Source organism: Lampetra planeri, unplaced genomic scaffold (assembly GCF_965212315.1).
Source record: "Lampetra planeri unplaced genomic scaffold, kcLamPlan1.2.h2 scaffold_1787, whole genome shotgun sequence".
NCBI lineage: Eukaryota > Metazoa > Chordata > Hyperoartia > Petromyzontiformes > Petromyzontidae > Lampetra > Lampetra planeri.
In genome coordinates, this window is record NW_027614526.1 from 1 (window position 1) to 25428 (window position 25428).

General features: G+C 43.7%; 1 protein-coding gene across 1 annotated transcript; it reads left to right on the forward strand.

Moving 5' to 3' along the window:
- The first annotated feature begins 12233 nt into the window (after positions 1 to 12233).
- Positions 12234 to 17193, forward strand: PIGT (phosphatidylinositol glycan anchor biosynthesis class T). The gene is made up of 11 exons (XM_078622795.1): positions 12234 to 12498; positions 12989 to 13166; positions 14443 to 14570; positions 14636 to 14736; positions 14860 to 15034; positions 15136 to 15233; positions 15313 to 15469; positions 15775 to 15975; positions 16485 to 16650; positions 16767 to 16850; positions 16944 to 17193. Exons 1-11 carry the CDS (start codon positions 12234 to 12236, stop codon positions 17191 to 17193), a joined length of 1803 nt encoding a protein of 600 aa, XP_078478921.1.
- Positions 17194 to 25428: the final 8235 nt, after the last annotated feature.

Genomic DNA, 25428 nt, shown 5'->3' on the forward strand with positions numbered 1-25428 from the left:
TGAAAGAGAGGACATACGGATGGATGTAAGAGAGAAAGGCCAGGTTGAGGAGGAGAACGTCATCTCTGAATATCTCACTGGGGAACTGAATGTTTATGTTCATTCTCACCATGAAACCCTGTCAACAATACAAATCAGAAAGGCTTGTTACGCAAAGACTTCATGTCAGAACAGTTTTATTACGAAACACAACAAGACATTCTTCAGGCAGAACACTATAATCAGCATAGTGATGCTGAGGTCATGTCCCCTTTTCATGTCTGCTTCCATTATTCATGTAACAATTTCTCATTCCACAGAAACATCTCGTTGAGCTCTTAAATACGAACACAGATCTCCGTAGGTATCGACTTCACAAGCAGAGTTCTGTATGTCAGATGGGAGCGGAAGTCATTTCAAAACAGAGAAAACAGTGCATCATGGTTTGACTTAGTGAGTTGGCAAATGTCAAGACTCCACATCATCAAAGTGACAACAACCCAAGTGTGAAACTCCACCGTGTGGGCTACTGGCATAGAGTGAGTGAAATGATGTCAGCGAGGCCGGCAGCCAATCGGAGAGGGCCTGAGGCTGACGCTGTTTGTTACAATATGTTGATGTTGACAACGAGGACTGGTGGGCGGCTTGGCGGCTAAGCTTTGCTGCACCGTCGACAAGGACATCAAGGATCTAGTGCGTGCTCACAAGCTGTTCCTCTACTTTTTGCCTGTCGGATACAATCTCATGAAATTTGACAAACAAACACAGTCTCGTTCGTTTTCAGTCCCTGGTGAGAATTATGCCAGAACTGAGTTATTCAGTCATTATAGAGCCCATAATAATAATAATAATAATAATAATACAAAAAAATGCAAACCTCCCCAGTTCAGTGAGCCAGTAAATTTCAAATACATCATCTGACCAACCACCAAAACCTGTCTATAATAATAATTATTATCTATAATAATAATAATAATAATAATATTCTCCTATCAACAGTCTCAAAACTCCATGTCCAAAGGTTTGCTGGGGAAAGTCCCTTTGAGCCCCAACCAGCATAATTTACATTTGATGTTTCAGAGAATTTGTGACAATGATAATTTGCACCTAAAAGCATGAATACCTAACATAACCATCTGAAACTATCATGAACCATTTTCAGTTGTGGTTCGTCAGATGTTTTTTGTAATGGTTTGGACAATAATTTCCTGTCAGTGTTGAGTAAGGTTACACCACCATATTAACTGTGGATAGTAATTCTTACACACATCTCTGCCCACGCAGACACGCCTCTGCATATCGGCCAAAAAAAAGACACGCTATCTTTGACCAACTGTGAAAGCTTGCTGCAGCCATCACGTCCACCCAGTGTGCTGTTAATGTTCTTGCTAGAAGTGCTTTTCCTGTCACCCACACAGAGGGGTGAGCCTCTGAAAAAAGCCGGTCCATGTTCTCAACAACTGCTTGGGCGATGGAAGGAAAACCCTGCATGTGTCCAGGAAGATTTCCAGTCCAACAGTTGTGCAGAACAGAGAAGATGACATTCATCCTGTATGTAAGTATTCTTTCATGGGTGAAAATACCTGGAGACAGAAATATCTGGAGACAGAGATCCCTGAGATGATTACTGGGTGACCAAATAACGGGAGCGTACAAACATGACTTTGCTGTTATAAAGGCCGAAATGGTGAATGATGGGGAGAGGAGAGGGGGCCATGGGACCGTTTCTTTACTTAGGGCTTGAATTGATGAGACGGTATAGCTGTAACTAAATTCACATTTCTGTAAGGTTCCAACTTGCGTGTGTAAATTACTCTGTATTAGCATGTACATGTAGGTGCCAGACACCTGGGACCCACTGTGACCCCATCCGATCGAGCCGTCTTAAAGTATAAAAGTGTGAAATAAATAAAGAAAATGAGAAAAAAAAAAATACAGACACCGGAGGAACAGGTGAAATCCGTTCAGAAAGAAACCGGAACATTTTGCTGTGAGTAATAAAAAGTGATGCGCTGTGTGTGGAGTTAAAAGTGACGCTAGCCTGAAGAGAAGAAGACAGCTTCAGGTTTTCCCCATTTATTAAAGGTAACGGCCAGCGCGCACGTGGCCTCCTGGAAGCAGCATCACGGTGCGAACGTGGCTGTTTGTCTCCTCTATGCAGACCAGTGATAGACTCCTGCAGCAGTGTGGTGGGTGAGCAGTCGTGTGTGATCTATTCTTTTGATTTCCACTGATTTAGGTCAATGCCTGAACATTTTATATGCAGCACACTGAGTGTGTGCATGAGAGAGTAAATACACCCACAATGCTTGCGAGCACATGTTCCGCTGGGTCACTACTACTCAGGGTGGACTGCGCATCATGGTCTCCAGGCAGGGTAGATAACAGGAGGCGCTGTTAGCTGTTAGCTGTTAGCACTAGCAACCTCCAAACAACCGAGATGACGTTCACCCTCGGATTCCTGCGACCTATACGCTAATCGTAGCTTGAACCATACGACAGAGTCACGGCGCCGAATGGGGAGAGCTAACAGTCAAAAATAGAAGGACGTTTTTTTTATGTTCTTGTCTAAGTAGCTGGAATTAGTCCATGTACTGACTTACAACACATCCAACTCTGCCCCCGATGGCAAGAGGCCAGCAGCTCATGTTGTGATGCCAGATGCGTATAGAGATGCGTCGGCGTGGTAACTGACCAGTAACCTTATGCGTCATGGATATATCAGGCCAGATGCTACACGGACGCATTTTCTCATAATACCATATAATAATCATGTTAATAATATGATGCACTGCACGCTGTTTCCATTCATACTAATTAATTACACACTCAGGAAACTGTTTTTTGGAATGAAACAATATCTTGTTGATTTTTTTTTTGTCTACTTGGAGCAAAAATATTTGCAAAAAAATATTTCATTAATTGGTTAAATCTGTTGTGAGAGTGTTCTGAAGCTGATGGCAGTCGCCCAGTTATAAAAAACACATGAATTTGTTGGAGCTCTCTCTGTGCCAGCGCGAAGCTGCTGCGGTGACATTTTCTGCTGGTGGAACAAGTTTGGGCCGTGAGATGAATCAGTGTTGATGAAGATGCTGCAAGGGGCCACTCACTCATTAATAATGACCACAAACTCTGCTCCAAAGCTTGGCCACAGCTGTAAAAGCAGTTTTAATGGGATTTGGCAGAGAAGCTTCCAGAGATGGACGAGATGATTAAACTGAATGGGATCTGTCTGGATCGGCACTTTGTGCTTTTCCCCTTTAATGTGTCACTGGGTGCGCAAAAAGAAGAAAAGCACATTGACCGACCTCCTCCCCAGTGGATCAAGAGCCCAGCTGAGTGTCAGTATTGATGGGATTCCGGACAGACTCATCAGCACACAGGACACGACTCTGCTTGGTTCAGCAGCTCAGGCTGGAACTGACCGTGGTGCTGAAACTCACTGAGCTCCATTTCGGTCCAAAATCACTCACCATTTGCACCCGTGTGCGCGGCATTTCTCATCCACCACGATATATTTTAGAGGAAAATTGAACAATTACAGTTAATGAAGGAAAATCCATCAGAAAGAATGACGCCATTAATCATGAACGCCCTGGTGTCCACTCTGAATTATATTATTACCTCCACACTGAAACTCAAATCATCCAACAATGATCAATGATGAGGACTGACCATGTCTTATAGTAATAATCTCCAGCATATCTACATTTTGCCATCTAACCTCTGTGTACTTGTGTTTTTAAAGTCATGTTCTGTGTGTGTGTGTGTGTGTGCAGACACACGCACACACACTCCACATGACTTTAAATACTAGATAATAAAGGTCTATGGGAATTATCTGCTCAGATTGGACACAGATTCAGTGGCGGAGGCAAACACTTCCTTACTAAGTTTCAGGCGGCTGTGACTGTGACAGGCGGAGGTGGAGCAGGTTTCTTTCATCAGTCTGTGTGTGAATGTTCTTCACAACTGGGTACGTAAAACAGCTTCTGCCAGAAAGTCTGAATGTGAGCATGAATGGGTAAACAAGTAACAATTGAACAGGCTCTTTGAGTGCCATTAAGGCAGAAAAGTGTTATAAAAAGCGACAGCAATGGAACCCTCTGTCAGGGTTTCACTCTGGACTTTATATAATTTTGCTGACAGACTGCTTTGTTAAACAACTGACCAGATCATTTTTGTGCCTAATCTAACTTTCCTTGTTGGTTCTCATTTCACCTCACTGCCAGTCCATCACCACAATGAAAAGCTTCAGTTCATTTCCTCTTTATGACTGTACTCCTGCTCCTACTATGTGAACTGACTATGTATTTAATTTAGCATCTCCTGAGAGGCCTTAGCATAGATGTTCAATAATATTATGGCCTAAGTGCCTATCAGGGCAGCAGTCTCTTAATGGAAGGCCTTGTTCTACTTTCTGTGGTCATTGTCGGTGTGTTACATAATACCTCATTTACCTCAGGTACACACCCGGCATCTGGATCGTCCTCCACCCCCCTCCTCACGCACAGTGCAACTAGCTCATTTTGTATCTGAATCTCTTTTAATGAATTTTAATATCAATTGCAGAAGGAGCAGCAGCGTTGAGTGTTGCTGTAAGTTGACACTGATACGTCTCAACATTTGGAACAGTCGCCCCCACGTCAGTGCCCCTCCTCATTTAGTTGTGACTGGATCAGGCATCTTTGTTAAGACAAAGAGGACAACGCAGTGGGAGATGTGAAGATATCGGACCCTGATACATGACACAACGTTGTAAACTTTACTACTGGAAGAGGTGCAGAGAAGATGATGAATACTCATGAGACAGCAGTTCTTTAGTGTCATCCAGCTTTACAAGCCAAGCTGGAGGGAATATTATAATTCACAATGTGAACAAATAAAATACCTACTTTTGGTTACAAATGTACATTTTTTTATGTTAAAGAAATTATTTCAATTTTCTTTCATCAATCTTTCTAATGTGAGATATTACTGCACTTAGTATTAGCAGGTCTCCACCAATGAACCTTCATCATCGATCAGCAAACAGGAAATGAGCAGACCCATCGAGGACATGACCAGAAAGAAGACGATGTCAGATATTTGCAGGTACCAAAAAGAATTGATTATCCTTGTTTGGATCACTTTAAAGTCTACACATGCGGCGAGAGGAGTTTTCTACTCCAACCTCCACGGCCACCGCCTCTGTTAACGCTGGCTATCCTGCAGACCATCCATCATAGCAGTACGACCAGTTGGCAATTAGGACAACTTCTTGGCTCCCTTTCAACGGAAGCTGCTAACTCTTCGCCTCTTTCTCCTTTCTGCCTCTTGTCCCGTTCTCGTCGCAAAATGTGTCTCCACTGCTCAACACTCTTCAATCCCCAGAGGAGTTTCCTCTCTTAGCGCTCAACGCCACGCAGTGTAGCTCATGCACACCGACTCCGTTTAACCTCAGCCTTTAAAAGGCTAAGGAGCTCCTTGACTGCCTTGATGCAGAGGTCTCTGACAGGTGTTTAAGGCAGCTCAGCTCCTCCTTCTCTGCGTTCAGCTGCCTGGCTGCTTTGTTTTATGGCTCATTGCAATGGCTAATTTCTTTTTTTTTCTTTTGCTCTTGTTTTGCACCGTCCTGCCAGTTTTCTTGCAGATCAACACACACTTGGACGCACACAGCAGGGAACATGCAGCCGCTCAAACACTGTCAAATGTTTAATCTGCTTCTGGATCCTGAGGGTCCAGGCACGATGTTGTGCGCTCCAGACAGTGAAGGCGCGCACAGAGGGCAGAACTCAACATGGCAACCATCTTGTCCCCACTCTAGCTGTAGGTCCAGGAGTCCGACAGTAGACTTGGTACAACATGCAATAATATCACTGCGCATAAAAATGATCTTTTAGTGGGCTTCTCTTTGTTGTCTGAGTTTATAGGAAGTAGATTCGCTGAGGGCGACACGGTGGTACAGTGGTATTTCTCAGAGTGAGAAGGTCCCTGGATCGATTCCTTATCTGGGTCTGTGTGGGTTCTCTCTGGGTACTCCAGCTTCCTCCCACCTACGATGAGCTGGTGACTCGTCCCTGACGTTGACTTCTGGGATCGCCTCCAGCACAACCGTAACAGGAGCAACCGGATAATGAATGAATGAATGAATGAATGAATGAATGAATGAGCCTAAGAAGGATGTATCTAGAGACGGATACCAAACCTTGTCCTACACGACCCTTCTCCCTACTCTTCCTTCATTCTTGAGTAGGGCCAGTAAAGGAGAAGTTGAGTCCAGGTCTTACTCCACTTCCTTTACCCTAGTTTTCTCTACATCCATCCCTCAGTTCTCTCTCGATGCTCGTCTGCACATCTGCATCCACATCTTAGCCCTCGGCCTCTGACACCTCTTCTCCTGGTGGGATCACTCAGTTGAGCACCCGACAGTAAGTACAGTATCTACTGAGGGATAGCAACATCCTACACAACAGATCGCGGCAGTCTGAGCACACTCTGTATCTGTTTATATCTCATTAGTTGGGCTCAAAGCTGCTCCTCCAGAGCGGCCTTGCCCATCAGACCTTGTCTAAGGCCCCCGGCCACCGGGCACGTCCCAAAAGTCCTCCTGCCGCCCTCAGCTCCATTCGACCATCAGCATTGTATAACTTCCACCGTTATCCTTAACGGGGACGTCTGGAGACTTTTCCTGCATCATTCATGCAGAAATGAACTTCCCATAAGTGAAATGATAATCAGGTGAATTGTTAATGACATGGCACTTTGTTAAGTGTTTGCATCTCACAGCTGCACACTGTCAAACAACACAGACTGTGCACACACTCTTGAGGACTGTGTCTTATGTTCCTTTAAACCACAAGCAGCTTCTCGCCATCTCCCACCAACTTCATTACAAACATTTACAACTTTGTCTTTTTTCTCTGGCGTCATTCAACTGGGCATGACATCACAACAACAACTCCAGCTTAATAAAAGTCTCCAGTTAGAAGACCCCCTTTGAGGAATTCATCCCATTCATTCTCCCGACTATGTCGATTCTTAGTTACCAAAAGTAAAGATCTCATGGTGTTGAGATACCAGGAAGTGGTACCACTTAAGCATTTCTTCTCCCCCCTTGTAGGGCCCTTTGTGCATCGGGGAGGAAATGAACAGCTCTCCAGGTGGCCTCGACTGAATCACTGTCTCTTGTAGCTGACCATGACAAATGAATGGTGACTCCACTAGTCAGGAAAGCCAGTAAAAGCGTAATCAGGACGTGCTTAATGTGGGTGACGGTGTTTCTGTCCATCCAGACAGTAAATTCATGTCCATCTGTCATCTGATGACTGATAAAAAGGTATGGAACTGTATGTGTTCATCAGTGACATAGAATAAAAGTATTAAAACCCGTAGAAGTCTCATCCTGCACTCAATTTTACATCACAGACACAAATATTAGCCTCACCTTAAGATCTCCCCTTCATCTCTTTAAAAGAACAGGAAATTAATTTGTCGCCTCCATCTCATTAAATTATGTGCGAAGTATATTTTTTAATAATCTGGAAACTAAGAAAGCCACGTCATAGCATTTTAAGAGATATTTCAACTAGTGTACTGTTGTTGTTAATTCAACCACATGTCAAGAGGGTATCTTTTGTAACAATGTAGGGTAGACTGTGCTCTATTTTGTTGCCTCTACAAGCGTAGAAGGTACTGTAACGTGTGATGCCTCCGTTTATCACACAACAGCTGTCAAAAGCCACCAAACACTGCAAACTATCGTGAGCATCAGGAGGTTGAGATCCTTGGAAAAGAGCGATAATTAAATCTGTTTGTTTGTCTGTTAGCAGGATTATGCAAAAACCAACAGGCTAATTTTCATTAACCTTGCCAGAGGGGAGGAGCACCAGCTTAAAATAAGAAAAATGAATTCAATATTGGGCATTTGTTTTACATTCTAATGAAGTGAATTTGTCGGATGACAGGAAACATCACGCTGATCGTCGTGAATGTGAATGCTCTCTGAGCGCCTCTGGAGTAAGAACTCTTGGCTGCGTCTCACAGGTCACCGTGCTCCTGTTTGCACATCTTTAACTCATATTCCACTGAAAAACGGAATCTGGTTGCTTCATTCAAATTCCCTGGACTAAAAGGCTGAGAGAGGCGACTGGATGTCATATAACAATGTTGCTGCAGTCCACAGCTGTGAATACAAATGTTGAATCCACATCTTTTGAACCAGGACTTATGTAAGGAATTCCTCTGGCACTAATACCATTTTGTGTACATTATTTCTCCTTTGTTTTAAACAAAGACTTGTGAAATGGGGTGCATATTACATAAGACACGCTGACTCACAATTTCCCATATTTACTCATCAGGGCCTGAGCTTCACGGAGGTATTATGGCGAAGAAATGGCTCTTGGGGTGAGTCATCGTGAGGGCTCAGTATCAACTCTCACAGGGTTTGACGTAGCTCCTTATTCATTAGGGGGCTTCACTGCAATCCTTGAAGATACTTTGGATGTCAGATCTGAGAGGGATTAACCAGGTAGGGTGGAAGAGGACTAGAACTTTAAAAAAAAAAAAAAAAAAAAAATCTCTGCTTAGCGGGTGTTAGAGGAAACTGACAAATGACAGTGTTTGAAACGTTGTCTATCCAGTGACTCCTCCACGTTTAAATGACCCATTACAGGTTTATCTGATCAGACAGGGTCTATCTGTATATGGTGTGTAAGAATCTCTGTGGTTAATGTTGAGTCGTTCAAATGAGTTTATTCCCTCACTTCTACTGCATATACACGTGTCTTTAAATACGATACCACAGTTCTAGCGATGTAGTTCTATGAAACAATACCTGACATATCATTACACAGTGAACAATCTCGACAAAATATTTTTGAATTCTTGATTAGATTCTGCTCTGGGCATTCAAATGCACATTACACATTAAGGGCTATGGTGGATATAGCACTCTCTCGCACTCTTCCCTATAGCTGGAGTATTATATGAAAGATTAGTGCTTATTATGGGAGATAAAGCTTAGGAAAGGAGATGCAATGTACCAGAATTTTTTGTCAAACTAATAGATAAATAATACATGACTAATGATAATATAGGTCACCCTGACTCACACATTGTGTTGGTTACATGACATGTGCAATAAATGTTAAAACTGAGAGGAAAGAAGTGTGCTGATCCACATCACTAACTCTGCAACAGGCTTTGTTCCGATAAGATAATATGTACAGACTTCAGAAATGAATATCAATGTTTAATTCTGGTGATGGAACTGGATTGTTTTAACATGAACACAGTGGGAGTGATAATATCCTCGTTCCAAACTAAATTATTCATCTATTAAAAAATGATAACTCTCTGCAAACTTTGAGAAGAAGAGATATTGTCAGGACGACGGCACGGGGACAGCCCTGCCTTGCTCGCCTTCGATCCTTGTCCTCAAAGCTTCAAGGTGTCCTCTCTACGTCACTACCTCGGTCAATGGTCAGCAATGACTGAGAATGACTGTGGAATATGACTTTCTTGTATCTTTCTTGTATCACAAACAATCAGAAAGGTCAGTAAAAGCGGACGATAGGTTTGGAACTGAGAAGGTAGTGACGTATCCATCTCTGACAATCCAGTGGCTCTGACACCTTTAGTCAGAAGAAAACATTGCTCTGATTCTCTGATGGTCAGCTGGAACCGCCTCTATTGACTCTTCTCTGCTGTGTTGAGTAAACGGATGAATACAGTGTCAGCCCTTGCAGCTGCAGACCCTGACACTGTACTGGGAGGAAAAAAAAAAAGCAGCCAAAGTAATCCTTTGGCAAAGACTGCTGTCCGAGACGCTAGCACAGTGATGATCCACAGCGAGGGAGGGGGGCGGGCACTGTGTACTGTGGGTCACCAGGCACCAACATTGTAGTTGCAGTGACAATTGACTTTACTGTGCTCCATTTCCATACTCCACTCACATTTTTGAAAGTAGTGCAATTGCAGAGGCTGATTTTCTGCGTCCCGGTGTTGTCTCGTCAGTGCGGCTGCTCTGCCAGGCGTCTGCGTTGTTTACGCAGGTGTGTCAAAGGCCCAGTGTGACATTCTCACTTCTACCTATGTGTGAATTATATCAACCAGAGGAGGTCGGAAACCAGCAAGGCTCTATTAAAAACATGCAACGAGCGGTTGATGAGAGCGGGCAGGTGTGGCTGCCACAGACCTCATAAGTGAACAGTTGAAAGGTGAATGACATGTGCTTTTTTTTTTTCTGAATCGTTCAGTCAAGCAGTATTCATGTGCGTAAAACTCAGCATGTGTGGGAGGAAGCAATGACTCTTCCCAAACCCACACAATATGCCTACAAATAGCTGAACTTATGTAAAAAAAAAAAAAATCAAATCAAATCAAACCATATATTTGCAGGGGGGGGGGGCGGAATTCATAATTTATGCTGGTACATTCATCACCTAACTGCTCGCTGGCGTTCTCTTATTGATGAAAGATCAATTCATCAATATGCAGGAGGATGGCGAACACATCACACAGTGATGAACAAGGGCCCCCTCTTCCAAAAGTACACCTGCAGGGTCCATGAGCCGGTGAGTCGATCCGACTGTGAGAGTGAGGCTGTGGTGAATTGGGGGTGTTTCCACCTATAGCTCCAGTGAAGCGGGTTGCTGGTCATTGATCATGATAGTGATCAGTTCAGCATGGAGGAGGAGGTATGAGAGGGTGGGTCATGTCAGGGTTGTCAATATGTGGCAGAGCTGTATATGCACAAACAATTAGATGTTGAATGCAACACACTGGCATGAGAGTCAATGTGGGTTGATTTTGTTTTTGGGTTTTTTTTTTTTTTTTTTTTTGGCGAATCTCGGATAATAGTGACATTAGACAACATAAGCATGTGTTGGATTTCTTTACATGAGATTTACCTCATACAAGATGCAACACTGTCCATGTTGCTGGCTGCATGTTATTAAACGGCCTACAGGCTGATTCCTGGGGACCGCCGGCAGTCAACAGTAGGACAGGCTACAGGCGACAATGTGGAAATGGTATGCAGCCATCCGACTACGCAAACATTGCATGATCATTTTTATTCTGCAGCTCAAGAGTTCTGCGCTTCGGCTGCATATTTAAACGTCCAACACCCGGCGCATATGCGCTAATGATGACTGGACGAGCAGGGACGATGGTGATGGTGATGGTGATGATGATGATGGAAACCTCAGCATCGCCATGAGAGCATGTACATCACAAACACATGAGAATAAAGGTTTAGACAACGACGCGTCTTTCTTACCTGCGCCGTGAGACAGATCGATGCCCGGTTCGATGAGTATGTTCGGGTCACTTTGAGACCTGCCTCGTTGCAGACAGCCGTCTAGTCCATCCGATGTAGCCATGGGGAGACAGCGCAGGAATCCTGAATAAAATATTGAAAACCCCAGCAGAGGCAGGCAAGGTCAGGAGGAAAGCAGAGTGCGAGTGCAGATTTAATTCGCTCCGACAACAGCCGCTTTGAGCATCTACCAGGGAGCCATGGCACAAATTTCGTGTCTGTGTGTGTGTGTGTGTGTGTGTGTGTGTGTGTGTGTGTGTGTGTGTGTATCTGCGTGCGTGTGGATGTGGGAGGGGTGATATGCCCCCGATGATGCCCGTCCCCGCCAGGCAACACGACCAAAAGCTGCATAAAATGCATTCAGAGATAGTGAAATACTTTGTGTATGTATGTTTTTAATTATTTTTGATTTTTGAAAATAATGAATACAGGTCCTTGTACATAATGCAACATTCATACGTTTTAAGCTGTCCATGCAACGCAACGCGTGAAAATGCCAAATGAAGCTTTGTATGCTTGCAAACATTGCAATTGATGAATAAGGCATTGCAATCATCGTTGAAAGCGCGTGTGTGAAACCCCCAATCGAAAATTCAAGAGAGACACTGAACATGTTTTAAATGTATAACTGTATGCGGTATTAACATAAAATTGAATAATATTTAATGTCAGCATTTACTTGTAAAATGTAATTTAAGAACAGATTTTATTTTGCTGAAAACAAAGCAGGTTCAGATCTGGGTCATGTGACCTGATATGTCAGCAGCTCATTGGTTAGTTTGACTTATGACGTAAATATGCGGAAGTGCTCCGCAGCCCCGTCACAGCAGAAGAAATGGCAGCCTTCAAACACCGTGATGCACTTTTGCTGTTCATTCTATGTATTTTGTCGTTCGTCGTGGCAGACAGTCCGGATGTAAAGACTGTGAATGCTCACCATGTCACCTCGATGGACAGAAAGCAGAAAAACGCCGAACAAACGGCCGAGCAGCCCGCAACGGAGGGAACACGATGGGAAGCAACCGAGGCTGAAGAGGCGGTTACTGCTGATGCTCCAACCGACAAACCTGTCCATGTGGTCCCGTCAGCACCGCCACACCCGAAAGACGACTTTCAAGAGGAGCTGGTCATCAGACCGCTGCACTCCGGGGATATTTACGCCAGTTTCCAGTTTCGTGTCCTGTGGGAGACGGATTTCATGGGAGGGAGCAAAGGTAAGCTAACTGTTAGCATCCAGAAAACATGCTACAAGGTCCAGTAGAAATAATATCTACGTCTAAATCGAGACATTGTACACAGATTATTCAGGATAATGAATTTACATTTACATAGCGTACAACATAAGGTTTACTTGATGGAGAGATACTTTATTAATGTCTAAGAGAAATTCACATTGAGCATTAAAGGTTCATTCGTGTAGTTTACTGTGAACCCACTCCATATTGTAAAATCATCCTGCAGAATGACAAAGTTGACTGAAAGCTTTATAACTAAATCTTACTATCATATTAAGAATAATGATTGCATGTTATAAAAAAACAAAAATCCTCACTTTTCTCTTTGTCCACATTTGGAAATCTATTAAACATTATTTTCCCCACTATGGGACAATAAAGGAGTATCATATCCCAGCTGCAGTCATGAGTATTATCTGTGGTTAATTCTATTTCTGGTAAAATAACGCTCTAATGTTGTCCTCCTCAGTGTCCCACTACCGTCTCTTCCCCAAGTCTCTGGGACACGTTATCTCCAAGTTCTCAGTGCGTGAGCTGCACATCTCCTTCACTCAGGGATACTGGAGGACAATGCAGTGGGGGCAGCCCTTTCAGTCGTCCCCCCCTGGAGCCGAACTGTGGGTGTGGTTCCAGGACTCTGTGACAGAGTGAGTAGGGTTCCATCCTCTGCCGACAGCTGAGGATTGGAATTACAATCAAGTTTATCTTCCACAAATGTAATTCCCCCCACTTCGCTGCCTAGATGTCCCCCTACCACAGGTGAATACAGTGTCATGGAAACAAACAGTGAATACAGTGTCATGTGCTGGATGAATTCAGGAGCAGAAAATCTGAACAGTCAGTTTCTCCCTTTTCCACAACATATTTTATGATGAGGCGTTTATTGTCTTTGATGTTCACACTCAGCACGACAACCTAATTTGAATCATGGCAGAGAATTCCTACACTTTCCCTTCTTTACACACACTTTAGCAAGATAAACACGATCCAGCTCAGCATCAATCATATCCAGTGACGCAGTCCAGCCTCCAATAATCATTAGTGAAGGCAGTGAAAAGACAGAGCTTCACTTACGTTGCCTCTTCTCGTTTCCTGTTGGCTGCAGACAGGAGTCGATCACAATTCCTTTTCAGCCACTGATCCAGACTCCTTCCAGTAGTTGCTGTTCCAGCAGTGCAGTCAGTCACCGACTTGAATCCGTTTCAAATTCTAAAATATCGAAAGTTTTGAGCCATGGTCCTGTTCGTTTCAAGAGTTGACGGGAACATTGTCCAGTTTGTTTTGCTTGGTGCTGTGTTTGGCACTCTCCATCACCGCATTGTTTGGAATGACCCTTGTTTACCTTTCACCTGCTCCAGCCGTGTAAGCGAAACCTACACTGCACCCTGGTGGACAGACTGAGCTGTGCGCCAACACGCTTCATCAAACCCAACTGCATACATACACCGATCTTCAAAGTCATGATTTAGTCACTGAAACACATGTTTTCTGTTGTTTTGCCATTTTTGAGAATGAGGACGCGTAGAGTCACACTGTCTATAAGTCTCTGACTTAATCTATTTCCTGATCATTGAAATCTAGAAAAACACACAACCTCCTGAGGAAACATTGACTCTTTGACAAATATCTGTTATTATTCTGTGAATATGGTCATGCAGTTGAACTGTTGATCCATGTATATCCATGCACACCTGCTGTGTTGCCAGACGTTCACAAAGTCTTCTGATATGTTTAGAACCAACGTGAATACAAACACAAGCTGCTTGCAGATTAGATAATATAGTCCATAATTAATTACAAAGACCTCTGAGCGATAATCATCCTCCTATTTGGTTGAAATAAGTTTAATTCTACTACCGCTTCACTGCCCTGTGTGTCGATTGTCAGCAGCTTTAATGTTTCTGTTTGTCTCCTTTGTGACAGTGTGGATGGAACGTGGAAGGAGCTGACAAATGCTTTGTCGGGGATCTTTTGCGCCTCGTTGAACTTCATTGACTCCACCAACACTGTTCAGCCCAGCGCCTCCTTCAAACCTCTGGGCATCAGCAACGGTACGGTGGAAGGTGGAGGTGTGATTGCCGCAGCGTGTCACTGCCATCTTCTGTTTGTCTTTCAGTGACCGACCACCGTTTCCTCCGCTACGCCACCCTTCCCCGTGAGATTGTTTGCACTGAAAATTTAACCCCATGGAAGAAACTCCTCCCTTGTGCCTCCAAGGTGAGTTGTGTGAACATCAGGCAGAGCTCAAATCCACTGTGCCCTCGATCATCGTATGTTTCTGACACACACACAGACGTGTCATTGTTCTGATGACTGAATGTGGTGATGTTGCATTTCCAGGCCGGCCTTGCTGTCCTGTTGAAGTCAGAGAAACTCTTCCACAGCAGTTTCCATTCTCAGGCGGTGCACATCCGGCCGGTGTGTCAGGACTGGCAATGCAAAACCACCTCGTGGGAGCTGAGACAGACGCTGAATGTCGTCTTTGACCTACACACCTCTGCACAGGGAAAACGAGGTGAGCAAAAGCACCCGAGCGCCTACTTTCATCTGAGGTTTGTTTTGTTCTGAGTATTTGTCAGTAAAATCAAGCTGACATTCACGCCGCTGTTCCCTCAGAGTGGTCTCTGTTCAAGATGTTCTCTCGGACCCTAACAGAAGCTTGTCCGCTGGCCTCCTCCAGCAAAATCTACATAGACATCACCGACAACCCCGAGGTTTGACGATGTTCTCGCTTACACTCTAAACAAATGACCGAATGTGCTGTTGTAAATTTGTCCGCTTGAACGCTTGCAGGGGGAGCAGTTTGAGCTGAGCCCACCCACTCCGTTGCTGAGCCAGGCAGTGGTGCTGGGAGACAGAAGAACCTTCTCCGTCTACGACCTGACCCAACAAACCACCTTTGGCACCACTCGCTCCCTCAATCTGCTGATTCGCTGGAAATCCAGCGAGGGTGAGAAGGAACAGTAAAGCAGCACGCAGCGTTTTTATGTCAGAATAATGCAGGATACAGGAGACAGAGCAGGCCTCATTCAGAGATTCACCAGGTGGATTTACTGCTCCTCCTTGTCATGTGTCACAGAGGACCGAAAAATGACATTTCAGATAATATTTTCAAAGGTTTAGTAGCATTAAGAATGAAGAGTCCAGAGAACCATGCACCAGTCAGACATTACCACTACCAACATTAGCTGTTGTCGAGTCTCACATTTACAGTTGACTAGAAAAGCATCCTGTCTCCTTGTCCCCCACCTGCAGGTCACATGCTGCGCCCTCTGCTCCATGCCGAGCGTTACGTGGCTGGTTACGGGCTGCAGGCGGGAGAGATTCACACACTGATGTACAACAACCACCCGTACCGGTCGTTTCCTGTGCTGCTGCTGGACTCGGTGCCCTGGTACCTTCGTCTGTACATCCACACGCTGACCGTCACCAGCAAGGGAAAGAACAACAACCCCAGTAAGTCGCTGAGAACAGCATCGGTGTGCAATCAGAGGGCAAACTAGGAAAGACGCCTTGTCGGAAAAAAGACCTGAGACGGAATTCTTACGACAACGTGAGTTATTTTCCATTTTTTCTGAACTGCCATGGAGCAGCTTGCTTTTCCAGGCAGAGCTCAGCAGCGTTGTAGAGTGCCGTCCTTGAAGAGACGGTGACCATTTTTAACCATTGACAAATGCTGAGTATGTGTTGAATCTGCTGAAGTGATGTATGATGGCAGCTGGTCGAGGTTTGTGCTCTGTGCTCGTCAAGTCTTGAAATAAAAAGACGCCTTTTCCCAGTGAATATTCTCAGAAGGAGTTGTGTCTAGTAGAAGAGGCTCAGTGTACCTTAAGCAGAGTGATTCCATGAGAACATTTGCAGTGTCTGCCTTTTGAACTTCACCGTATCAGAGTTACTACAAGTCCTTTAGGTCGTAGAAGAGAAAGTCAGTGAATGACGTCTGTGTGTTTGTTTTCTGCTGCCAGGTTTCATCCACTACCAGCCGTCGAAGGACCGCGTGAGGCCCCACCTCCTCGAGATGCTGGTTCAGCTCCCTCCCAACTCCGTCACTGAAGTCACCGTGCAGTTTGAGCGAGCGCTGCTCAAGTGGACAGAGTACACCCCTGACCCCAACCATGGCTTCTATGTCGGGTACGTGTGTGGAGTTTTATTCTGTCCTGCACCGACAAGTTGTAAAGCTGCAGTTGTGTTTCACTGACACATAGAAGAGCTGAAGGTTGAAGGTATTTTGGTGTTTTGACCTTCAGGTCTTCGGTTGTCAGTTCCCTTGTACCAAGCATTGTCGCCATGGATACAAACAATACCCACAAGCGCCCCCTTTTCAGCAGCTTGTAAGTACTGAGTTGTTGTTATGGTTTCCTGCTGATTTTTAGGAATTAGTTTTGTGTAAAGAAGGGATGGTAAGATGTCCTGTGTCCTTCCAGTTTTCCCAGTAAAGAGGAATCCAGTTTCTTTGTGCGCGTCTACACGGAGCCTTTGCTGGTCAACCTGCCCACTCCAGACTTCAGCATGCCTTACAATGTCATCTGCCTGACCTGCACTGTCGTGGCCGTGGGCTACGGATCCCTCTACAACCTACTCACTCGAAGTTTCCAGATAGAAGAGCCCAGCCCAGGACTGGCCAAAAGGTTAGCCAACGTCATCCGAAGGTTGAGGGGTGTGCCGCCCCTCTGAGAGCGGGCAAGACTTTAAACTGGAGTTAAGTTTCCTTCAGGTGAATGCAGCAGGAACTGTTCTATTCAGGGAAGAACTGAGTCAGACACTGGGATGAATGTTCTTACAGTGAACTCGATGGTTTCGTTTTGTACACAGAAGGAGACAAGGTCATGTTTTCTATAACTAGAAGTGGAGAGCTGTTAAAATGTTCTTTCTTCAAGTCATTTGAACTGCTGTGGTTTTATGAAGAAGACATTTGTCCTCAATGTGAACGTGACATTCTTTCATACTTGATCAGTTTTCAGCCCCCCGCTCTACATCCAGAAGCATGACCTCAGTAACAAAGTTGCTGATATGGTAAAAACAAACAGGAACAAATTTAAAAAAAGACCTGATGCATCGCTTTTTTTTTTAAAGGAGTTCCTTCTGAGTAGCATTAATTACAAAAAAATGTTGTATCATTTACCATTTATTTTGCACTCATCATTGTACGCATGAATGTCAAGGGCTTAAATACTAATAATGAAGAGACAAGCCTCCTCGTTTCTTCTCTTTGAGGAGCGTTTTTGTGTCTGAGCTGATCTGTGAGTGGCCTATAATTATTACGGTCTACTCAACAATATGTTGTTCTGTTGTTTGTTTTTTTTGCGCCTTTGTCTGTCCTTCTACATGCAGGATTTCTGACGCAGACATCGCGCTTGCAGTCAGAATGCAGAGCCCAAAGGGGGGTGAAGGGCGTGTTATTTAAAGTAAAAATGAGATTTGTCACAAACCAGTTTTTAAAAATGCTTATCATAGCATCCTACAAAGAGTTTATTTATTTTAACAGTTTATAATAACAGCAATTACTCAGCAATAAACCCACATTGGTATGTCAATATTTACATGGATGTAAAAGAAAACAAACGTGTGCTGTTGTTTACCCTCCCAGTGATTATGTATTTGTGCTGTTAACCCATTTATAAAAAGTTTTTTTTTTCTACCAATGGTTCCCACACCATCAAGTACCACTATGCATTTTTTTCTTCGATCATGATACTGTTCCTGCTACTGACATGAATTTGTCTCGTCTGCCTACGACTCCCATTTGCTGGCCTTAAACTGGGCAGAACGTGAGTGTGTGAAGCGGTACTGTATGTTTGTGTTAATATTTGCATTTACAATAAACTAAACATGTTTTCTTCCATTAACTGTGTGAAAGTGCATCTGAGCGACGGTTCTTCCCACCAAGCCTCCACATTCTTGTTTAAACAGACTTGGCCCCACTTCTGGCAGATGACGGACACAGAAGTCTCTGTGTTTGACTGGTCAGCGATTCGCACTCTGCATGTTTGGCAGCAGTGTGGAACAAAAACAGCAGCAAAAGCAGCATTCCATTCAAGTGATGCTCATATCTGGTCAGCCGCAAACGCTGTTCTCACACGTGTTGGTACACAGCCAGAGAACACACTGCGTGTTCAGTGTTTTGAACAGGACACATACCTCCAGGGACCGATGACATCACGCTCACGTTTTAACATGTTTTCATGTGCTTGGAAAAAAAAAAACCCAAACACGGCTGTTCCATCTTTTTTTTTTTTTTCATTAGAACAATGACTCTTCAAGATGTGTTTTCAGATGTGTGATGTTGAGCAGTAATGCTGAAAACAGACCCCATCTGTGAGTAGTCTTTCATTTGTAAGTTTCATTCTTGCATTCTTGACATATTTAAACTTTTTTTTTTGCGGTCAAGATGTTGTCTTCCAAAAGCCAGGAAACGTGGCTTTTATGCACAAACTAGACGTGTGGTTAGAGATATGCAACACATTTCTTGTTTCTGGAAACATTTATTAGTGAAAATACAAAGGGACACTGAATGCTTCATACCAATAACAGTATAAAAAGAACAGTACATGTCTCAGCCTGAATGGTATAAAACAAAAATGCTAGTTATGGACCAACCTACTGAAAGGCCTCACAGGCTTAAAGATACAAACATACACCACCTTACATTATCCTGACGCTCTAAAAGTAACAGTCATTCTCTATTTCAAGCTTTTACAAAGGTGGCATTAATACTCCATAAGAGCCAGCAATTATCCCTGCTAGAATTTTTGTGCAATTAACACTGTAGAATTGTTCTAAAAATGCTACTGTGAATGGACTTTCTTCCTATTTGTGTGTGTTCTCAGTGTTGTTGCATTAACAAGAGCAAAGACAGCTGAGTTGCTGGCTGTCTGATCAGCAGGGCTCACTGCAGGCGTGACCGCAGGTCGTCCTGCAGCACTTCTGCTCCCCTGGACACTGACCATCGTGGTAGCAGTACTCGGCACACATGGGAGTTCCTTGAGGGAAAGCGCAGCGGCCTGGCTTCACTGACACACGCACACACAAAGACAAACACCGAGTTAAGAATCAGTCACCATGCACACAAACAGTGCAGGTGTAACGGGATAGGTCACCTGTGTATGGTGCGATGCACTCGTGTCCGCATCCATTGTGGCAGCATTTCTCCTCATTAGGACAATCGCTGTCATCAGAGCAGAATTCAGCACACATGCCTGAGCCCCAGCGTCTGCGAGGACACACTCCTGGTTTGGCTAAAAGAGAAGGAGAGCACGCGATGACAACATCACAGTCACAAAAGAAGGGGTGATGAAACTGTGAGTGGAAGGGATGGACCGCCAGCGTTTGACGTGACTTATGAGAATTAACGTTCAACAGCACTGGAAGAACATTGTGGGTCGTACTGAAAGCAGGAGGGACACAGACAGCTCCACAGTCAAAGACACAGCATTTGTGGTCTGCTGGACAATCTTCATCACACACACACCCCTTATGTGATGGGACAACTTTAAGGCGACGAGGGCAGTGGCCTGCTTTTGGAAGAACCACTGAGAGAAAGAAGCATTGAAGCAGATGAGTTAATACATGAACACTAATGACGATGTCCAGTTGCCACAGATTTCAGTTGTGGAAGGAAAACACAGAAACATGCAATTTTTTTACAAGGAAGTGGCAGATTGATGGAGACATACACTCCCAGCAAACCTACCTGTTAAATTGCTGTCAGCTTCTGCAGCACAGACGGTGTTTAAATGCACAAATGCACCAAGTGCTAAAATCAGTGCACACACTGCAGCCCAGTGTTTCTCCATGTTGCACACAAGAATGTGCTGCTGCTGCTGTTGGACAAATTATCTCTGAGCCCAATCTGCATGCTGGGGAGCTCAGCAAAGGATTCTGGGTCCTTGTGCCTGTAGAATTACATTGCTATAAACAGCTTTCCAGGAGCATGAAGGTAGATTATTTATGATGTTAAGGTAGAATAAGTAGTAGACAATTATGTAACTCTAAGCAGTGGACAGCAGTGTCCAAACCTGTCAAATTCCATAACGTAATCTACGACAGGATGTTTTATTTAACCATCTTTCATACCACCTTCAACCTAATTATACCACCAACAGCCCAAATGATGATGACATCTATATTGTAACGTGTAATAGTGACAGACACCATGTAAACTGCTAGTTTACATAAAATGCTGGTCATAAATTCTGCTCCTTTTAGCCTTTGGCTTGGTGTCAACTCATTGTTCAACCCATTACCGTCTCTTTTCTATTTTAGAATCTGCTTTGTGTGTGTGTTTGTGTGTGTGTGTGTGTGTGTGTGTGTGTGTGTGTGTGTGTGTGTGTGTGTGTGTGTGTGTGTGTGTGTGTGTGTGTGTGTGTGTGTGTGTGTGTGTGAGTGCTTTGCCGAGGACTTTCAGCCTTAAAATTTTCTGAACAATCTGAGATGCCCTCATAAATCTCAATACTTTCTAAACCCTTTACTTTAGAACCTAAGAGAAGGTTCCCAGATTGCTTTGACTCCTCAATAGCGTTTAATTGAAAATGTGCGTGTGTGTGTGTGTGTGTGTGTGTGTTTTGTTTTGTTGTTTTTTACTGTAATAAAACAATAATAGTCTGATTCAAGATGCAGTACCACTGATGGCCTTTAGATGGCTGTCTTCACTTTGACATCAAAGTAACCTGCTCTGTTTCTGTTCATCCTCAATGAGTCTGTGCATGAGTCATTTTCTTATATATTATTTTATAATAAAAAGGTAGCAGGTCAATCAATTCTAGAAGCAAGACTCTCTTTTTATTAGTGTGTGTGTGTGTGTGTGTGTGTGTGTGTCAGTTTCAGATAAAGAAAAAAAAGTCAATAAATATCTAATAAAGTCTGTAGGCTCTCCCAGATCTAGGTGAAGCAGCAGTGCTCAGATGATACATTGTAGTGCACCCATGTAAATATATTCTGTCTGGCTTTGATTTGATTGACAGGTATCCCCCAAACCCTTAACCAGGCAGAATCCAGCCAGTTATTATACAGGGTGCAGTGAGCAGTGAGGAGTAATTTTACCCCCAGGAGAGGAGAGCCCATGCAATTTACATGTCAACAACTGCACTGCTTATAGCGAGCTCAGTAGCCAGGTTTTGTAGGATCTGTTGTTATTCTCATTTACTTTCACACTCTATCCGACATATCTGACACATGCAAGTCTGAAGTGTATGTTTGCACACACGTACATGTTTGGAATACATGAACAAGGTTTCAATATGTATTATTGTAAGTGTTATATTTTATATATGCCTAAAATATACGTATTCTCTCCAGCAAACCATAGAAAAACCCTTAGTTGTGCCCCTCCCCTTCCCCTCCATTTCCCCAATGTTTTCTTTTTTCCCCTCATGTCCTTGGAAATTCAATCATGGAATGGTATAGCAGGAAACCTTTTCTCATGTATTCATGTAAGATGGCTTGGCTGGTGGGTGTTATTGTATGTCCTTGAAATGATGCAGATGCCATCAGTCTCTCTGCTGGATGTGAATAAGGAAGACAAACAGTGTTTGTGTCGGAATGTGGGCGAAAGTTAGAACACGACGTATGCCGAAGGGGTTTAATGTGATCACCAGAAGGTGGATGTGATAAGATATGGCAACATTATGGAACTACGGAAAGGTAAAACGTGGCTTTTACAAACTCGATGAACAGACGAGTATGTAAATGTCCTAGTTGGTAAAAGAGAGACTTTCTGACTTTGACTTGAGCAGCATTGACCAAACACATCTGTATGTTGGCGCCATGCGTTCTGGGTGGCGAGCAAAAGAGCAGTACACATGGGTGGAAACAAGATCCTACATCTGCTGTTGGAACATCTGTTTGACGATGATGAAGCTTTTCAGTTTATCGTCACTTGCCGAACTTTTGTTGTCTCCGGTTGCTGGTCGAACCATGAAATATCTGCTCCAGTCTGTAGTCAGTTTATTGACTCAGAGAATATTCATAGGCCGACACTTACGTAGCTCTTCAAGTTTTTTTTTTTCTTTTTATTGTGATTTTCTCTTAGAAATCCAACATCTCTGTCTTGATTGACACTTTGAACGTTGCTCAGATAGTGTAGTGAAATGAAATGTGCTGAAACGAGAATAGTTTGGTGCTGTGACAAACATGATGAATGAATATAATTCCCTGCTCATATTCTTTCCAGACTGACCCAAAACAAGTGTGGGCCACCCCTTAACCTCCAGCGCCCCCCCTGCTCTGGGCTCCCATATTCAATCATGTATTACATTGTGCATTAACCTGCCATTGACCTCTGTATGCTAAATCCAATTGCCATATTATCTCCACCGTAATGTTCTACTCTTACTTATCTTCCTTGGACGGGATCAGATTCTGTTTCCCACATTCGCCTCAGGCATCAGATGATGCTTTGGGAGAATGTGGGGGTTGTCTCATCTAAATCACACAAAAAAAGGGTGCTGAGGTAGCTCAAATCAGTGAATATGTCAGAGATTTTTTTCTTTTTCTTTAGCTGCTGCAAAGAAAAGTAGTGGATTTGTGAAATATCTCTGTGGAAAAGTCTCTCCTGACACTCTTAATATCAACATGTATCACTTCATCACATTAATTGCATCACATTATGCACTTATTGTATACGTAATGTGTACAATGACTTGTAATTATGAACAATGCGCTTGACCAGCGAATGCTCCAACAAATGTGCCTACTTATCCTGCTAATACAGAGAATACTGATAATCCTGTGATCATGTTTTCAAGTCAAAATAACGCTAATGCCTCTAATGATGAAGCATGCTCAGAAATCCCTCCCCGTCATCCCATTGTCTCCCGTGGCAGAGAAGCCGCACAGCCCCCTGGGAAACGTGTAATGTATTCAGCCAGGCCTTGGGAGTAAAATGAAAACAAATGTGGTGTAATAAAGGAGAGAAGATGAAGTGATTCTGTGATGATGCTCTCCACCAGCGTTATAAATCAAAATAAAAGTGGAGCAGGTCATATCTGCTGCGACTTTTCAACGGCTACACACACAATCACACACAGATGCGTGCGTTTAAGTGCACACATGCTTGGATACAAATACGAGAGAGAGGAAAGGAAAAGGGCTCATTTTGGAGCAAATAAAAATGTTTCTATTTTCTTACGTGCTGTACCTTAGTATTCTCACTGTCATGAATTCTTATCCTTTTATGAAAATGTAACAGGTTTAATCCTTAAAGCATCTGAACTAACAGTTGATTAGTAATATTTGTTGCCTTCAGTACACACAACGGTAGAGGCTTCAAGAGTTAAAAAATTGACGACACAAAATAACAAAGAAGAAAGTGAATATATAAATAATTCATTTCCTCTCGTCATCTCATAAACCCTTACGGTACTGGTGGTCCCACCGCACATGTGTTTTGGACCACTGCTGCAATAAGTAAAAAGGGTGATGAAAGCAGATGGCGGTCAGATGGTGGTAGTACTGTGTGCCACCTGTTGGAGCTGCTGTGGTGTCGATGTACTTGAAGTAAGAACCTGACAGTTCCAAACAGACTTGATGACCGTGCTGTTGTGGCAGCGCTCATTATACAGTAAATGCAATGAAATACGAAAGAAATTCTCACTTTCAGCACATCGGCCCAGATTTAAAGCAGGTGAATGAAGAGAGGAAAATTCGGGTTGATTTTAAAACCCGTGGTCCAGTTAGGGTCTGTAACAAGAAATGATTCTTTGCCGCAGGGTGCTTATGCATTGCGCGATACATACTGTCGGCCCCTTTCAAACTGCAAACTTTGAAGGCAGATTTGAGACTTTCTCTAACAAGGTGGCTGCTTATTACCCAGATAAAGAATAATAAACACAGCATACAATAAATAATTGAGCACCAGGGCTCCTTTTTTATTTTTCAGCCCGAGAATAGAGAAAGCTTCCTGAGTTGTTTATATCCTCCCTCCTTTTTTTCTTTTCATGTCCTTCTCATTTTACGAGCCATGAGTCAACACAGCACACGTAAATGATATTTCGACACAGAGAGCCATGAATAATGCATTCGAATTTACTTTTATGCCAGAGTTAGACCCCTCTCAGCACCCTCTCCTCTTCCCCGAGTCCCAGCCCCTTTCCTTTTTACCCCACCCTCCATCTCTTTCCCTCTTTCTCTCTTCCCTATTCATCCTCATCAGAGCTCGGCCTCATTGCTCTTCCCCACGCCCCTCCCTCCTCTGCCGCGTTTCCCCTCCTCCTCCTCCTCCTCCTCCTCCATCATGGCAAAGAGAACATACAGCAGCAGACTCCAGCTCTCTGGCCTGAAGATGGACCGAGATTTCTTCCTGAGGTTTTCTTCAGGTGTCTGCTCACTGACACATTTTGGGAACATGACAACAATGTTACATCGTTTGCAGAAGAGCGGCGTGAAATAAAGAGAACAAGCCAAAGTCATGAATCGATTCAAATACCAATCAGAGGAAACATCTTCATGTCTGAAAAACGGGGCATTTATTTCATTTTAATACCGTCAATGAAGTTGTCTGCACGTGTTGCCCCGTAGCGCCTGTGTCTGAGGTCAGCCAGGGCCTGATGACGCCAGCGGCACACATCGATTCAGAGCTGAAATTAATTATCTATAACTTGATCTGTTCCAATAAAGTCATCAGCAGCCAACATACTGTTGATCAGCAGCCATCATTCTTCCCCGACATGTTTGTGGACGCGTTGCCTGGAGCCTCTGTGGCGTCAGATGCAGTCGAGTTTTAAAATAAATTAAAACCATTTATTGTGCTGCTAAGTAGCTTTCTTGTTGACGTGGTGAACATGAGCAGTGAGGATATACGGCGGAACTGATGCTGAAGTTCAGAATGTTTTCCTGGTTTCCACTTTGTCAACCAATCATCATCGGAATGATCATGTGTTTCTGATGACAGCGAATAAAATCTGTTACTGGTCC

Bases quoted from the DNA above. Each gene is read 5' to 3' on its own strand.
- PIGT (XM_078622795.1), top strand. From the start codon at position 12,234: ATGGACAGAAAGCAGAAAAACGCCGAACAAACGGCCGAGCAGCCCGCA. The intron at 12,499-12,988 runs GTAAGCTAACTG...TGTCCTCCTCAG, and splicing joins TTTCATGGGAGGGAGCAAAG to TGTCCCACTACCGTCTCTTC. The intron at 15,234-15,312 runs GTTTGACGATGT...GAACGCTTGCAG, and splicing joins ACATCACCGACAACCCCGAG to GGGGAGCAGTTTGAGCTGAG.